The 17,146-nt window shown below is 40.7% G+C and overlaps 1 protein-coding gene and 1 pseudogene across 11 annotated transcripts in view; both read left to right on the top strand.

Moving 5' to 3' along the window:
- The window catches only part of ST3GAL6 (ST3 beta-galactoside alpha-2,3-sialyltransferase 6), a 59,375-nt gene that overhangs the window by 41,077 nt on the left and 1,152 nt on the right, over positions 1-17,146 (top strand). For 10 of the 11 annotated variants that reach the window (XM_054480025.2, XM_054480027.2, XM_054480026.2 and 7 more), the window contains 4 exons: positions 9,258-9,353; positions 12,330-12,516; positions 12,619-12,756; positions 16,162-16,314. In XM_054480025.2, coding sequence (XP_054336000.1) covers positions 9,258-9,353; positions 12,330-12,516; positions 12,619-12,756; positions 16,162-16,314 — 574 coding nt within the window. Of the gene's footprint in view, positions 1-9,257; positions 9,354-12,329; positions 12,517-12,618; positions 12,757-13,363; positions 13,642-16,161; positions 16,315-17,146 lie in introns of those variants that run through there. The other variant, XM_054480024.2, reaches the window with a different exon arrangement.
- Positions 3,238-9,247, top strand: LOC129033429 (PDZ and LIM domain protein 1-like; annotated as a pseudogene).

Genomic DNA, 17,146 nt, shown 5'->3' with positions numbered 1-17,146 from the left:
ATATAGGACTAGAAGTTTTGTTCTTGCCTAGTTTTTATCTAAGAACTAGACTGTGCTTTATTTAGTTGCTTTCATAACCCCTTGTCCCACAGGTGTTCATCTGTTTGTGTATGCCTCCATTGGGCTAATTTTTCTCTTCTTGCTGACTTGGTCTTGCATTTCCTGCCCCTTTCCTCCTGTCACCGGAATCTCCCCACACCTCACCATCATGCTAAGTTCATTTCTTAGCATTACCTTTGTTGGGAGAGAAGTAGAGTGTAGTTGGTGAGGAGGGATTGAAAATCATGCTGACTGCAGGAGTCCTTTAGTCTGAAGTTGCCAAGAGTCTGAAGTGAAGTAAATGTATAGTCAGAGACTCTAGATAAAGAGTGAATGGCAAATAACGCTGTAGGATCCTGGGTTAGCATTGCTGAATTGTGTGTTCGACCTGGGCAAACCTTAGAGTATTTCGAAAATAGGTAAGAATATATTTATGACACCATTATCTTCTATTTGCATAGCACTTTTCAGAGGGGTTCACATGTAGTATTAAATTTTGCCTATATTTTAAGTGAGTCGTTCTATCTTTATCATGTGCCCAGTGTACAACACATAGAAAAAAACAAACCAGGCTATGCCTGAGCAATACATTTTTAGTAAACTCCAGAAAGGCAGAATGGACTGAATTGCCTGAATGCTGCCTCTGAGTCAGCTTAGTTCCTCAAGTGACCTTGTGTAGTTCTCATTTATCTTCTCAGCCTGGGAATAAAGCTCTAGAAGAAAGATGTCTGAGAACAGTCTTTCTTTCTCAGGCAGATAATTTAGACTGCCTTTGGCAGGAGAGTCCTCCCTGAGCCCCTGGCTTGTGGATTTGTGAGCTGGGTCCACACGTCCAAGGAGGAAGGTATTGATATTTAGGCTGGCTTGTCCTTCATCATGGGTCTGTAGGTCAGAGAGTAGGAGCTGAGGTAGAGAAGGATTACTTTCAAGTTACTTTCCTCCTTTTTCTGCTTTCTTTACTGATATTTATATAATTGCTGGCCTTGCTCTGTGCTCATTTTTTCCTACCTGTGCTCTAGAAGGTGCTTGACGTATTTTGAGTTGTAACAGCTAAGCACATTATTTTCCTTGCTTTTTATTCTCCTTCCATCCTCTTTGTCCCTTCTAGAAAGAGTCAGATGTTGTTGCTGTTGTTTCAAATCTGAATCCTTCTACCAGATATAAGTTGTTGTTTTGTCAGATATCCCGTCCGGCTTGTATGATGCCCTCAGTTGGGATAGATTCCACTGTGAATGGGAAAACTCAAAATATCAGTTGTGATTGTAAGAAGGAAGTTTTCCTTTTGTCCAGTTTTCATGTAAATGAACTCTGCAAATAAACTTTCCAGGGCTGGTTCTGTGAGCATCAGGGACCAAGGCTACTTCTCTATCTTGACGCCACCATTCCTAAATATACAGCTTGTTCCTTCTGGTCCGGTATGATGGCTGGAGTTCCACCAATCACACCTACCTCCCTGCCAGCCAGGAGGAGGAAAGGGCGAAGGGCATACCCCAACCCTTTAAGACATGCCTTCTTCTTTAAGGACATCTCCCAGAAATCCCGTATAACACTTCCTTACCTTGAATGATGTGCTGGAACCAGTTGGTACCAACTTGTGAGAGCTGTATCTCTTTGTATTCAGCTCCATATTTAGTGCCATCAAGGTGAAAGCTTGAAATAGCCAAGGTGAGAGTATTCGTACCATGGGAATTGGCAAACATTACAAATCAGGGCTTTGCCCATTCATACTCCTCCGCCTCCCCCAGAACTGATTGTTAAACATTGACTAGCAACCACTGTTTGCATCCCATTGGATAGGACTCCATCACAAGGCCACCCCTAGCTGGAATGTGGACCGGAAAATGTAGTTTGTATTCCAGGTGACTGTGTGCTCACCTTTAAAAACAAACGTGATTTTAACAGATGAAGGAAACAAGATTATTGGGGAACAAACAGCTGTCTTTACCAATATTCTGCATCATTTCCCTGGTCCCCATCTGTTTTTATGCCTGGTCACTTTCAGGATTCTGAAGTAAAATATCTGACTCTGCTCTCTAACAACTGAGTTCAGTGCATCTTTTTTATCTGCAGCTGCTACTGATTTCTCATGGACACAGGCTCTTCTCTTTATTCTCCAAAGCATAGGCAACATAAGGTGACTAAGTTTAACAAACTTCACTGAAGACTGAGGATTTTTTAAGAGAATTGCATCACAGAAAAGGAATACTAAAAATATGGCAACATTCCAAGGCCCTAATCCTTCCTGGCTGTCCATGTAGCTCCTTAGCACCAGTCTGCCCCCTAGTCCTAAGGATTATTGCTTTCTCCTCAGTGGAAGTACATCCTCACACAGCTAGAAACAGCAGCAACCCTAAATTATCAAATCTCAGCTCCCACTTAAAATGCACAGACAAGCTCCCCATCCCCAACCACCAACATTCCTTCTGAAAGCATGCCAAGTTTTATGAAGAATGCTTTAGTCCTGCAGCACGGGTGGTTATATAGTAACTAGACATAAATATCTTACCTAACTAAAGCACCTGTGTCAAGTCAGTTGCCTGCTAAATGGACAAGGATTTGTAAAAGCTGCCTGGTTGCTCTCTGAAGCGGCATCCATTATGTCAGCATCAGCAAAGCTGGGTTAGATTGGCTACCAGCCAGGCCAGGAGCATATCTTTAGAAAACTTAAAAAAGAATTAGACATTAGTGGTGTATTTATTAAAAAGAGTCCTAACTCTATACGGAATATCAATGTCTGCCTCCCTACGTTTTGCAGAGTTTCTTTACATTGCAGGATTTTTAGCAAGGAGAGCTTGAGGATGAGGAGAAGTTGTGATTCTACATCAACAGAGTGAATCATTTGTGGTGAATATGCAGAAGCAGCCCCTGCCTGCTTTCTAGCATCTGCTGTGGTCAGATGTTGGGTAAAGGTATAGATGCCTCAGTACTTTTGCCAAAGGAAATGGTCTCTTCCATCAGACAGTAACATACAAGACCTAAGTGATTCCCTTACTTCACAAAAGAGCAAACTGAGATCAGAGAGGTCAGATTACTACACCAAGGTCCTAAGAGGTGCTAAGCGGAGGAGCCAGAACTAGCAACCAGGTCTCCAACTACAGTTCCTTGTGTAGTTTGAGGATCTTCTGGCTGCAAGTAATAGTCTTCACTAGGAGTGATTTAAACTAAGTGGACATTTATTATCTCCTTTATTGTGTAGACATGTGGATTCAGGTCTGCATATTTGTGGTTCCAGCTTGCAGTGTGGGGCTGCTTATGGCTGTACAGACTGTGGATTGCACAACTCCAGGGAGTACCGATTCATTCATATAGTTATCTGAATGGTGCTCCCTGACATTGGACTGTGTACAACTTGCACACATGTTTGGAGTGGCCCTGGTTGGGGGATTGAATTAGTGGCTCAGTGATGTGTAGCCGCTCTAACTTTTTATTATCATGTGTCAATGTCTAAGCAGAAAGGAAGAAGTGAGTAATGAAGTATCCTGTTCACATGATTCTTTTGGCAGCAGCAAAATCTCTTCCAAAAGCATCTAATAGACTTCCCTGATATCTTATTGCCCAGGGATGGGTCACATGGCTATGTCTAGATGAAACATTGGCAGAGGCAATGAGCTCACTATTGTAGGCTTAGGAAAGCAGGGATCTGCTAGCAAGGCACATGGGGTAATGGGTGTTGGGAATGTGAGCGGTATGATTTGCCATAGATTGTTACACTGAAGGTATAGTCATGTGTTTTAATGTACATGATGGTATTGAAGAGAAAATGCATGTCCAAAAGCATTTGTAAAATAAAACACATCGTAGATCATTTGAAATGGGCAACTCAAGTTTGCTTGCTCTATACTGATTGTGTTTAATGTTTCCCTCTGCATAAGGTAATGACTCTTCCAGCTTTTGCCTGACTTTATGAGAAACACACCTTTCACCTGGGGGAAGTGTAATCTCTTACTACCACTGCTTTAGCAGCTTTCCAGATTTTCCATTAACAGGTTCAGGAACCCTGGAATTATTTTGTTTTCTGGGTAAGCAGTTTAGAGCATATGCATTTTCCTACGTGTTTCCAGGGTGGTTGGAGGAGTAAAAGGTAATTGCTTCTCCAAACACGAAGTAGGGAAATAACCTCCATATACTTAATGTAACAACCAAACTTTATTCTAAAAATGCACAGCCTGTGAATCAGGAAGTGTTGTAGATGGGAGGATACAGAGATATAAATGAACTATTCTTTTCTCTAGGGACTCACAATTTACTGCAGCTATTTCTACATGAAAGTTATGTTAATTAAATATGTGAAGTTTTACAGTCACCCAAAGGACACTGAAAGTCATTGTTCCACACATAAAAAGGCAGAGGAAGCCAGAATCACAAGCCAAATGGATGAAGTCAAGGAGAGAATGAATCAGTCCTTTCAGAGTGTGGGGTACTTGCTAGAGAGTGAGGGAAGCAATGAGTAACGAGGAGTGTGATTCAGACAGCTTATCTGTACCATTCCATACTTCCCAGAGCCTTGGTGGTACTACGAATACTAGCTGTAGATAAAGTGTTATTGCCAAAGAGTAGTCGTAGGGATGCCCTCAAAAGAGTTTCTACGTGATTCTCAGAAAAATGCGTACATCTTTGCAATATCATTTACCAGGAGGAAAAGTGGACTTTCATTGATAAGGTTTCCTTTCAAAAGCATTGGCATGATTTCCTATAGTAAAGGCCCTTCTCTCTTTCTGTTTGTCCCCTATAAGCTGACAGGAAAAAAAAGTAGAAAGTGAAACTCCTAAAAATATGGTGACGTAGAGCTGTAAAGAATCTTTGGAATGGGCGTTCTAAATGAGGCAATGTCTATGTTATTTCTTCCTGTTTTTTAAAAGTCCTTGGACTGCTGGGACCATAAGTAGGAGAGGCTGAATATGAGGAATTGCCCTGCAGAAGAGATCTGCCTGAAACCCTAGACCCCTCTTTTTTCTTGGCTTGTAGGGTATGTGGGAGGAGGTCCAGGACCTTGAGTCTGAGTGATGACCAGTGATAATGGCACATGTATATGACAGATGGTAGCTACTCTTACCGTGATACTCTTTGGGGCATGCATTATCTAGGGCTTGATGACCATCTGTAACTCAGTGTGATAGAGTGGAAACTTCTGTGAACACTGAGGTCTAAGCTATCAGTTCATTGTTGAGCAATGTTATATAACTGACTGCGTCTAAGACTGAGCTCAGTCAATCCCATTACTGGGTATATACCCAAAAGATTATAAATCATTATACTAGATAGACATTATACTATATAGACTTTATACTATATGCACATGTATGTTTATTGCAGCACTGTTCACAATAGCAAAGACTTGGAACCAACCCAAATGCCCATCAATGATAGATTGAATAAAGAAAATGTGGCACATAGACACCATGGAATACTATGCAGCCATAAAAAAGAATGAGTTCATGTCCTTTGCAGGGACATGGATGAAGCTGGAAACTATCATTCTCAGCAAACTAACACAGGAACAGAAAACCAAACACCGCATGTTCTCACTCATAAGTGGGAGGTGAACAATGAGAACACATGGACACAGGGAGGAGAACATCACACACCAGGGCCTGTTGCGGGGTTGGGGGCTAGGGGAGGGATAGCATTAGGAGAACTACCTAATGTAGATGACGTGTTGATGGGTGCAGCAAACCACCATGGCACTTGTATATGTAACAAACCTGCACGTTCTGCACATGTATCCTAGAACTTAAAGTATATATAAAAAAATAGACTGAGCTGAGTAACCTTTCCAGGGTCAACTTTAGATATTTGGCTTGTGGGTCAGGAGTCTTTTATAGAGGATAGGGGCCCTGGTGGTATGCTGGTGGCTTGTTGGCCTTTGCCCCAGCATGTTCTGTGTAGTTGGAGTCAGGTAGCCCAGTGTCAGACTGGGAACTCCAGGCCAGGATGGATGCAGGAGCCCCTGAGGCACCTGGGCTCAGGGCGAGGCAGCCCCTTCTCTTGACAGAGGATTGGCCTACAGCCTTCATTGGATGGAGAGGATTAGACTAGATACCATCTGTAGATATTCCCCCCTACCCCTATGCAGGTTATCTCACGGGAACAGCTGTTATTTCAATCCTGTCTGTTCTTAGCCATGCCTTCCCCAGTGCCCAGCCTTGCTTAGCATTCCTAGTGGAGATGGAGCCAGCTTTAGGAGGTGTAGCCTCTGATCTGAATTAAACTGACCCTGAGGTTATGGAAAGGGCAAGCAAGCTGTGAGTGTGAGAATCGCCCCCTGCTATAGCGCATTCATGGGATGATTTGGGGAGGATAATGGCAATAATACCCTGAGAGGAAAGGGTTTTGAATATTCAGCAGCTCCCATCTTGGCCATACTACATGGCCCCACAGCAGAGAGCCTTTGATAAAGTTGGCTTTCTAGAATAGGGATTGAAGTCAAACTTGCTTGTAAAAGCATCTAGAGTTATGTTATTTTCTTATTTAGAAACAGAGAGCCCAGGACCATGAGGCTTCTGCCTGCTGGACAGCAAGGACTTCCAGTAGCTTCTCAGCTGTTTTCCCGGTCACTTGCAGAAGCAAGGCTGCTATAGCTAATTGATGTATGAAAGATGTAATTACAGCCATTGATAGGGAAAATATCAGCAATATGATGCACTTGGAAGCTCAGAAAAAAGTCAAAAGGCTGTACCATGACTCTCACAGTAGCCAGATCTGAATATAAAATCTAGTCTCTTCTGGTGATGGAGAAAAGGAAGTGTCATCCATACAAGATGAATTTACGCTCGGAACCCCAGGAGGTCCCGCACGTAGGAAGTGCCTGCAATCCAAGTACCATGCTCTTTACTGCCTCTCCTGCTTCCAGCACTGTCCCTGGGGTCATCCAAACCAGTACAGCAACCCAGCTGGCCTCTCTTCTTCTGAAAACATCTCCAACTTCAACAATACCTTGAGATACCATATTGCTAGTATTTCAAAAACTGCTGCCAGCAGGGAGGAGGCCAATGGCATGCCCATAGATCATGTTCAGCCTCCAAGTGGCCTCATCATCAACAAAGAATCTGAAGTTTACAAGATGCTTCAGGAGAAACAGGAGTTGAATGAACCCCTGAAACAGTCCACCTCTCTCCTGATTTTGCAGGAAATCCTGGAGTCTGAGATAAAAGGGGATCTCAACAACCCTCAGGATTCAGAAGTGTTAAAACTCCTGACCCTAAGTGGCTGCATCAATTGGAAATGCTCAGAAGGTGCCCATGTGTGACAAATGCGGTCCTGGCATTGTAGGCATGTTTGTAAAGCTGCGGGGACCATCATCCCCTCCCTGAATCTTACGTGTGCACTGATTGTGACACTCACCCAAAAGAGAAGGGTTTTCTTTTTTTTTTTTTTTTTCCCATCAAATCTACTGTGAAGAGCATGCCCAGGAGCAAGTCACGCCACCTGGGGGTACGATGTGGTCATCATGTTCCCCAAGTGATCCAGCAGACCTGCACTGACCACTGTTCTCCACCCAGCCTCTGCTGCAGCTTGTTCTCTAAATGTGCTGGCCTTGTCTCTTGAAAGTTCTGTACATATTCCCCCAACCCCCCCCCCCCCAACCCGCTTACCTTGGTTTTATCCCTGCTCATTGAACCTTGAGTCCCCTGTCTTGGTTAACTGACTCACACTGACTGTGTGGTGCCTGCCCACTTTTACAATGAAGGGCAAACTGTTTTTGTTCAGTGTCCCCTTGCCGGCAACACTGTGTACCTTCCTGCCCTCAGTTCTTCTCTGCTACAAATGGACATCAGCCACATTTGAACCAAATCAAATACAATATGTCTGACATTTATTTCATTTTTGCTCAATCTATAGACTCCCAGAAAAAAGAAATTAAAAAAAACAAAGAAAATTTAAATGAACAAACAGACCCTTTTGGAACCCACTGTGACATGAGACGTGTCCACAAGGAGAGGTTTCAGGCACACACTGAAGGAGCATCTGCTGGACAGTCCTCCCCGCCCCCAAGTCCTTACCAAACTGTGCCACTGGTACTTATTTTTCTTGACTGATTAGGTAGACACTGATTTAGGCATGACTCTTTAATATTTGAGAGCCTAGAGCTTCCAATTAAAATGTTAAAAGTATATTTTAAATTTTAAACCTTACAATCAGATGAACTGTACTACTCAAAAAAGGTAAATTTAATGAATATAGGAGTGTGTACATCATCTCCTGTTTACCTGACAAAGCCAATGCTTGGCTCTTTTAAACAGTTTCCGAATTCTCATATTCTCCATGTTTCCGTGTTCTACAGTGTTTGTACAGTTTAGCTACTCATTGACTTCCTAAAAGCCTTAAGGTCTTGAGTTCATCTGGTCTGCCAATTTTATGGGTCTCAGGGAAACAGTGTTCTCTTTAGACTTCCCATGCCATGAGGGCCCTGGAAGGATAGCCTCAACAACTTTCCCTTCTGTGGTTTTGTTCCCTAGCGGGCAAGGACAGAGTCTATTTTGTCATTTCTCCAGGCCTGCCTGGGTGAGGGTAAGAGCTGGGAGAGAGATGGACCAGCAACACGGAGTTCCCCTTTGTGTTCTACTTTAAAGCTCTTTGCCAGGAACACCACATGAACTTCTAGTTTGTATTGGTTAAGCTCCAAGGACCAGTCCATGTTTGGGGAATTGAAGTGAGCATGGGCAGGGTACAGAAAACTGCACTTTTCTCACCAGATTCCAAACTGTCCATCTCCACACTTACGCAGCAGAGAGCCAGAGGTAGAATCTTCGAGGAGTGGGTGATGCTGGCAAAAAATGTAGACCTGCATAATGTAAAACACACATGCAGGGTCCTATATGGAGGTGTGTTTCACAGTCTCAAGTTCTGGATCCACATGCTAGTTGCACTTTGGAGTATGACTTTAAAATGTTACATAATAGATTTCTGAACCTCTTTCTTCATTTGTATACTGGGAATATCAGGCTTACTTATCTCAATAGGTGGGTATGAGAATCAAATGAGAGAACGTGTATGGGCTGATAATAGTTGCTGACAATGATATGCTCTTCCTATAGAATGTTACTCATGGAATCATTTATCTTTTTAATACAGCTCTAGACTTGTAAGTTGCAGTTGGTTCTTTTTCTACTTGCGCAACAAGTGGAATTTGGCACTGGGTTTCTGACAGTATGCATGGATTCTTAGAATCAGTTTTGTAAAAGATGGCTCAATCTCTCACTTGTCCATCTGTCCAACAGCATACCCTGTAAAAAGTGTGTGGTGGTTGGTAATGGAGGAGTTTTGAAGAATAAGACATTAGGAGAAAAAATCGACTCCTATGATGTAATAATAAGGTAAATATATTTTCTATTTGCTACCCTAGAATTGTTTCAAAAGAATATGGTTTCTTACCTTAATACAGCTGTGTTTTGAAAGGAAGGGGAGATGTTTCCTTTTTTTTTTTTTTTTATTGCACAACCTTCTCTCTTGGTTGTTGGCTAGAGTTAGACCTAGATTTCAGGTTACTCATTTAGCAAATATTTGTTAAGTCTCCTTAGTTCCTTAGTATGCCAGCATGCTTCTAGCCACAGGAGAGAGATAGCAGTGGATAAGAACAATGTTTGTGCTCCCTGTGGAGGGAAGAAAATGAGTAATTAAATATATAAAAATAATAAATGCCACACATAATTTAAAAAGGATATAACAGAGAATCTTTGAATGGCTCCTTTGTAATGATTGACCACTTTGAGAAAGAGACATCTAAGCAGGGCCCAAGTGACCACGCAGCAACAGCCATATGAAGATTATGGTAGAGCAGTCCAGGCAGAAAAGATGTTTGCTGTAGGGCCTCAGGAGGAGATGATCCTGAGTTTGAGAGGAGTAGCAAAGAAACCCAGTGAAGCTGGAAAGTAGCAGGCAGCGGGTGAGTGGTGCAATTGGAAGCTGAAGCTGTGAGCAAAGATCAGGCTGCATAGGACTTTGTAAGCTAGGATTAGAAACTTGGATTTTAAGTACAACAGGAAGCTTTTAAAGGGTTTTAAGCAAGAGAACAACGCAGTCTAGTTATGTCTTAAATATTCTGGCTGTGGCATGGACAATGGAATGTGAGGGACAAGGGTGGAAATGAAGAGGCCAATTAGGTTGCTGTATTCGGGTATAATATGATGGTGGCTTGGGACAGGATTGTCATAGGAGAGGAAGAGATATGTGGACTGACTGCAGATGTGTTTTAGACACAGAGCTATCAGGATTAGTTGCGGTATTAGATGTGAAGAGTAATGAGAATAAAGAAATCAAGGATGCCTCCTACTCTGTTTTCAGCTTAGGAGATTGGCTGGAGAGTGGTATCATTTATTAAGTTGGGGAAGACTGGTATAGGAGGAGGTTTAGAGGAAAACCATTATATGAACATGTTAGATTTGAGATGCTTATTAGATTTGCAGTGGGTATGTCGAGTAGGCAGTTGGATAAACAGGTTAAAATCTTGATGGTGTGTGGCCTATAAGCTGTATTTAAACCATGGACTGGGTGAGATTTCCCAAGGAGAGACTGAGAGAGAGAGAAGAGAGTGAGGCTGAGCCTCGGAGAACTCAAAATGTAGAGGTTGAGCAAAGAAAAAGGAATGTGTAAAAAAGATGAAGAAGATCCACCAGTGAGGTAAGAAGAAAATCGGGAGAAAGTGATCACAGAAACCAAGAGAGCAAAGTGTTCCAGGACAGAAGGAGTGACCAACTGTGTCCCAGTGCTGGTGAGAGGTCATGGAAGATAAGGACAGAGTAGTGACCATTGGACTGGTGACCTGAAGCCCATTGACACTCCCAATAAAAGCAGGCTTAGAGGCGTGATGTGGCAAGAAGCCCAGCTGGACTAGGTCGAAGAGAGAATGCAGAGAATGTACACCTGAATGTACAGATGAAGATGTAGAGAAACCAACGTAGTCCAGAGATTTTGCTTCAAAGAGGAGTTGAGAAATCAGATGGCAGTTGGAGTTTTTTTTGTTTTCTTCTTTTGAAGAGATTGGAGACACTATAGTATATGGGTTAACTGGTGGAAACGAGAAAGAGATTGGTGTGGTAAAAGAGAGGGGAAGGGGGTTCAGAACACAGGTGTGGTTAATGTTTCGTAATGGAAAGGAGAGCCAGGATTGTGGTTACAACTACCAAGAGTCCCTCTGATGTAGTGAAGGGAAAATACAGACCTTTCTATCTCTATTTAGTGAAAGGTCGAGATAAGGTCATCATCTGGGATAAGTGTGTGTGTGTGTGTGTGTTAGGAGTAGCTATGAATAGTTTAAAGAATGGCAAAGTTAGCATACTGAGGCAATACATTAGGATGGTTTGGCAGTGTTGGGGGTTTTGAGGGGTTACAAGCTGCCTAGGGTTTCTGCATGGTGAGGTCACCTTATTATCTGTTTACTATCCATTTTGAGGAAGCTGTGATAATTTACCTACAAAACAATTTTGAAGCAATCACAGGTTTCTCTACCCATAATTGTCTAAATCTGATAATTTAGAGCCACAGGAAGCCCTTGCAGGAAAATATCGTGGGTACAACATTTTGAAAGTCATCTCAAGTGTTAATAAGTCTGTTCGTCTTATATTACGTAGAATCAGTAGCAAAGGGCAAAACAGTATTTATCCTCCTTGGGGACACTGTTTTGGAAACAAAGCATTTCTTTTTTTATAGCATGCCTTCATAATGTGTGCATAAATAGTGCATGTTCAATGTTGGCTTTCAGCATACACAAACCCAACAGTAGATCCTTTGTGGTTCTTTAGTTTACTCTAGCAATAGACATTCATTTGGTTGTGCTTGAATATAATATAGCAAATTTATATTGTTAACCTTATTTCAGAGTACAACAATTTTGATGGGTCTTTAAACCAACTTAAATGTGATTCTTCTTACCTGTCAGTCACACACATCCATGTGCTACATGACTGTGTGGCTTTGAGCACGTAATTTTCTCTCCAGGGGTTTGTCCTCCAAGTTCTCTTTCAACTCTGGTATCCCGTGGCTCTGTGTTCCCATTTTTTTTTTTTTTTTAAATTTAGTCTTCAGTTCCCCTGGAGGTAAGACTGAATTATCATTGACTCCACAATTAATTTTCAAATACAAATGAACATTTCTGCCTTTGATCAACCAACTATTTCATGAAAAGGAATCATCTCCTTGGCCATTATGTGTGAAAGACTGATCTATTGCTTTGTGGCTTCAGAGCACAGGATAAAAAGCTGATGTTTGTCCAACTCTGAAACCTCTGAGAACTGTGATGGAAATGGCACATACTACACTTGGTCTACACATCTTGTATGTTTTACTATCCACAGAATGAATAATGGTCCTGTTTTAGGACATGAAGAAGAAGTTGGGAGAAGGACAACCTTCCGACTTTTTTATCCAGAATCTGTTTTTTCAGATCCTATTCACAATGACCCTAATACGACAGTGATTCTCACTGCTTTTAAGCCACATGATTTAAGGTGGCTGTTGGAATTGTTGATGGGTGACAAAATAGTAAGTAGGCAAAATTGTTCTGCCTTCAGATTACCTTTAGTGCCTTTTTTCCTTAAAAAACAGACAGCCACACTGTTCTATTCTCTGTATTTTTACTTTCAGAACACTAATGGTTTTTGGAAGAAACCAGCCTTAAATCTGATTTATAAACCTTATCAAATCCGAATATTAGATCCTTTCATTATCAGAACAGCAGCTTATGAACTGCTTCATTTTCCAAAAGTGTTTCCCAAAAATCAGGTATGTATTTATCTCTGCATGGTTTCAAACTACAGATCTGGCTGAGGTAGGATAGAGGGTCCTGGGAACTCTCAGAAACTGTATGAGAACCACAGCTCACGAGATGATTTCTGAGGGCCATCTGTGAATTAGTAAAAGTAGTTATCTATGGATATTATCTTTATGTTTTTCATTTATGTTGCAAGGAAATGTAATTTTAAGTTGGGTTTTTTTTCCTGCCCTTGTAGGGCCTTCCTGGGGTCTCTTTGTACATGCCGAAACAATTTATCTTTCATAACTCTGTCTTCAGTGTTCTGCAGTGAGGAGAGTCTGACTGGGTGGGCTGACGGGCAGGCTTGTGCTCAGAGTAGCTGGCCTGGCTTCAGGACAAGTGTGTGGCTTTGCAGGCTAAAAAGAACTGTCTGAGATGCTCTGATAAAAATATCACAGGAAAGCCAGAGGAAAGGTGAGGAAGGACAATAAAGTAGTCCAGAAACATTTCTGTGGTCAGAGGAAATGTTGGCATTAAATTCTCAAGAAATGGTAGTTACAGCAATATTGAAAGAGTTCTTGAAACTTCAAAATGAAATCTCGTTGACTTTCACTCCTGTTTGCCTTCTTTCCCTAGAAAACAATACTCTAGACCCATACAGTGGCAGAGATATTTTTCACCGGAAGCTTGAGTAACTGTATAACATGATACCTTGGTTGAAATGAGTTTTCCCCCCTTCTTAAAGTAGGGAAAAATCCAAAGAAATAAATATACATCATGTATTTTCATTTCATTTCATGTATTTTCATGATGTATATTTAGCATGATAAAAATTGTGATTAAGAAATTCAAAAGTGTTATATGCTGAAAACAAATGTTAGTGTTGTACACTGAAAATAAAGGAATATTAAAAGTCAGAAAGGAAGTCACCATTCTTGTCTCTTCCCTCTACAACCCATGTAATCTCTCAAGCTTTTCTACCTTTTATGTGCTTCCAGACTATTTGCTATGCATTCATAAACACATACCCTTTTTGCTTGCTCAGTATAATTATGATTATACCATAGGTATTGTTGTTATTTTTTTTCCCTTTATTTAACTCTTCCCCTATTTATAGACACTCAGATATATCCAACATTTTCTTCTCTTTAAATAATGTAGCAGTACATGTGTTTATAGGGGTTTTCTGCCCATTTGTCGGATTTCTGTAGGATAGACTTCTGGAAGTGGAATGCTCAAGTCAAAAAGCATACAAGTTTTAAATTTAAACCTGACTTCCTAGTAATTTTGAGGGTAAAGGACAGCTTCTGAATGTGTGTTTTGTGACTTTTCAGTTCCTATATTCCTAAGTGAAATATGATCAGGTATATCTCTTGCTTCTTCATTTTAGGTAATATCTTTAATTCCAAAAGCACAGGAAGACCCTGAGCATACTTAGTGATGACATTAGAACTAGCTGTAGCTACATCAAAGTCCCAGTAGGACATGGTGTCCCAGAAACCAAATGCTGTATTTCAACAGAAATCAGCCGTGTCGGATGCTGTCCAAAGGTTGAATGTAAATAATAAACCCTGGTTTTAGAAACATGGAGGTCATATTGGTGATATATATTGACAACAAGAAAGAAGGAAAAAGCCTGCTTGAATTGGGTTGAAGAGAACCTGGGACATGAGCAAGCAGCAACAAATCTTTAGTGGACTTTTTGCTAGAACAAGGATCGGAGAAATGAAGCAGTAGTTGGAAGATGATATAGGATCAAAGAAGCGTGTTTTGTTTATTTTTGGTCTGTGTATATGCTGAAGGGAATGGTTCAGCAGAAAGAAACACTGATGATGAGGGGAGAAAGTAGATAAGTACAGAAGTAAAACTGTTGAGAAGTGATATGGGATAAAATATACACTAGTGAAAAGTTGCTGGAGTTACATCTGATCCATTGTAAGAGGAATAAGCACCGCAAATATGAGTAAAGATACAGGTAAGATGGTAGATTTGGAGTTGGGATGATGAAGTCACTCTTTTGACTGCTTTTGTTTCCTTAAAAAAATAAAGATTAAATAGTCAAATTAGGAAGGAGACTAGGGCTGTTGGAGGATACAAAATTATAAATTCTCATCTTGGAGAGTAGGAATGGAAATTTACTAGTCAAACATAACTGGATTGCTGGGCATACTTAATGCCTGTTTGAGGGTTGGGTCATAAATTCAACATTCAACCAGGTAAGCATATTTTTCTCTTGCCCTATTCTGTTGCTGGGGTGTGGGTACAGGGTGACTGCCGTGCTTATTCCTCTTATAAGAGTTGGTCAGGTGGTAATATAGGTTCTGTGGGTGATGGCTGCAGAAGGGCTGGTCTACATAAAGGAATGGTTATAAAGACGGATGAAAGACTCTTAAGATGTGAAGAACGGAAGTAGAAGACATGAAAAGGGGCAAGGAGAAGGAAAAAGTAATGGGATCAATGAGGCTGAATGACTCCTAGGTTACAATGGTACATAGGATAAAGAAAAGTTTATGCTGAAGGCAGTTAATGCTTTCGGACAAGTTTGCCTCCTGGAATTGATTTGATTTGATTGTGCTTCTTCGATTTTTTTTCTTTTCCTCACAATCATAGTAAGTCATATGTAATTTTAATGGGAACTGTAAGAAACACTTTATTGAAAGTGTTATGTAAAAAGCTTAAGATGTATCTTGTTTTTTGCTTTGAAGGCCATCTCAGTGAGAATTACAATTTCTGAAAGCCAAAACCCTCTTGTCAAATATCTATCACACTGGTTTTCAAGATATATGTAAGATAAGGAAAGAGGATGCTTGGTTTTTCTTTCTAAAAATATAATGGTGCAGTTGAGATTGTGATATTGCTATGTGTGCATTTGGAATATTTATTTTCTAGTCAGATACTGTTACAATTTGTCATTGAAGTACTAGATTAGCCTTTCCCTAGAGTTAGTTTAAATGGTGAGTATAAAATATAGCTATTCGAAGGAGAATTTATATGAAGTCTTTTATCATGATTCCATCCATTTGCAAATTAAGCTGTCCTTACATTTCATACATGTGTTCAAAATTCCCAGGCTTTGCTTTTGCCATAAGGAGCCTGACTCATCATGTTTTTGTATTTTTTAAATCAATACAGCAACATTCTCTTCCTTAAGCCTCACAGTATTCTTTCATGGGATAGTTGTCCTCTGGGCTAATATCACAGCTATATTTTATTTTAAAGACTTCCTAAGATTTCAGTCACAGTTTATATTTTTTTTAGAGTTAAGGTATATATGCATACTCTTTGGGGCTTGAGCCTTATAATGAGAGTTTAATTATTTCTCTCCTTATTAAATGTTTAGAAATCCCTGTTTTATATGATTCAGCCAACCAAATATGCTTTGGTAACAAGTAGCTCCTTTTGCTTAAAAAATTATTTTTCATTCCCTCCCCCAGAAACCTAAACACCCAACAACAGGAATTATTGCCATCACACTGGCGTTTTACATATGTCACGAAGTTCACCTAGCTGGTTTTAAATACAACTTTTCTGACCTCAAGAGTCCTTTGCACTACTATGGGAATGCCACCATGTCTTTGATGAATAAGGTAATATACTTTAGGTAATATACGTATGCTTTGGACTAATCTTTGAGGGATGGAAAGCCCATATTTTCTCTTCTCACATTCATTTTACTGAGGGACTGGGTTTTGAGGGGTTGAGGGCTTGATGGGGATTACAGGGCTACCAAGGGTTGTAACTAGAACTCATGTTCAGGATCATTTTACTACAGCATCAAATCCAAATTTATGGGCCTCATGGTTATTGCCAAGCATCATCAAACCCATATAAGTACAGAACCTTACTTTAGATATTATATCATATTTGCACTATTGAAATTCAGGCAGCCTGCTGTGTTTGAGATATTAAAATTCACCTTGCATTGCTATGCTTAATTATTCTCATTTGTTTTTAAGTAGACAAGATGGTGTAGAATATTTTAACCCTACAAGAGAATCTTCATGATCAAAAAGGTTACCAACTTTCATACTGGATCACACTTCTCTTGAATAGGGATTAATAGTGAGGATTTGTATTTTATTTATTTTTTTAACAATTTTAGTTTAAATTTTTTTTTCTTTTTTTTTTTTTTGAGACAGAGTCTCACTCTGTCGCCCAGGCTGGAGTGCAGTGGCATGATCTCAGCTCACTGCAACCTTCGCCCCGCAGGTTGAAGTGATTCTCCTGCTTCAGTCTCCCTAGTTTCTGGGATAACAGGGGCCCGACACCACGCCCGGCTAATTTTTTTTTTGTATTTTTGTAGAGATGAGTTTTTGCCATGTTGGCCAGGCTGGTCTTGAACTCCTGGCCTCATGTGATCTGCCCGCCTTAGCCTCCCAGAGTGCTGGGATTACAGGCATGAGCCACTGTGCCTGGCTA

Source organism: Pongo pygmaeus, chromosome 2 (genome assembly GCF_028885625.2).
Source record: "Pongo pygmaeus isolate AG05252 chromosome 2, NHGRI_mPonPyg2-v2.0_pri, whole genome shotgun sequence".
NCBI lineage: Eukaryota > Metazoa > Chordata > Mammalia > Primates > Hominidae > Pongo > Pongo pygmaeus.
Note: the sequence above shows the minus strand (reverse complement) of the source record. Positions and strands in the feature narration are given on the sequence as shown.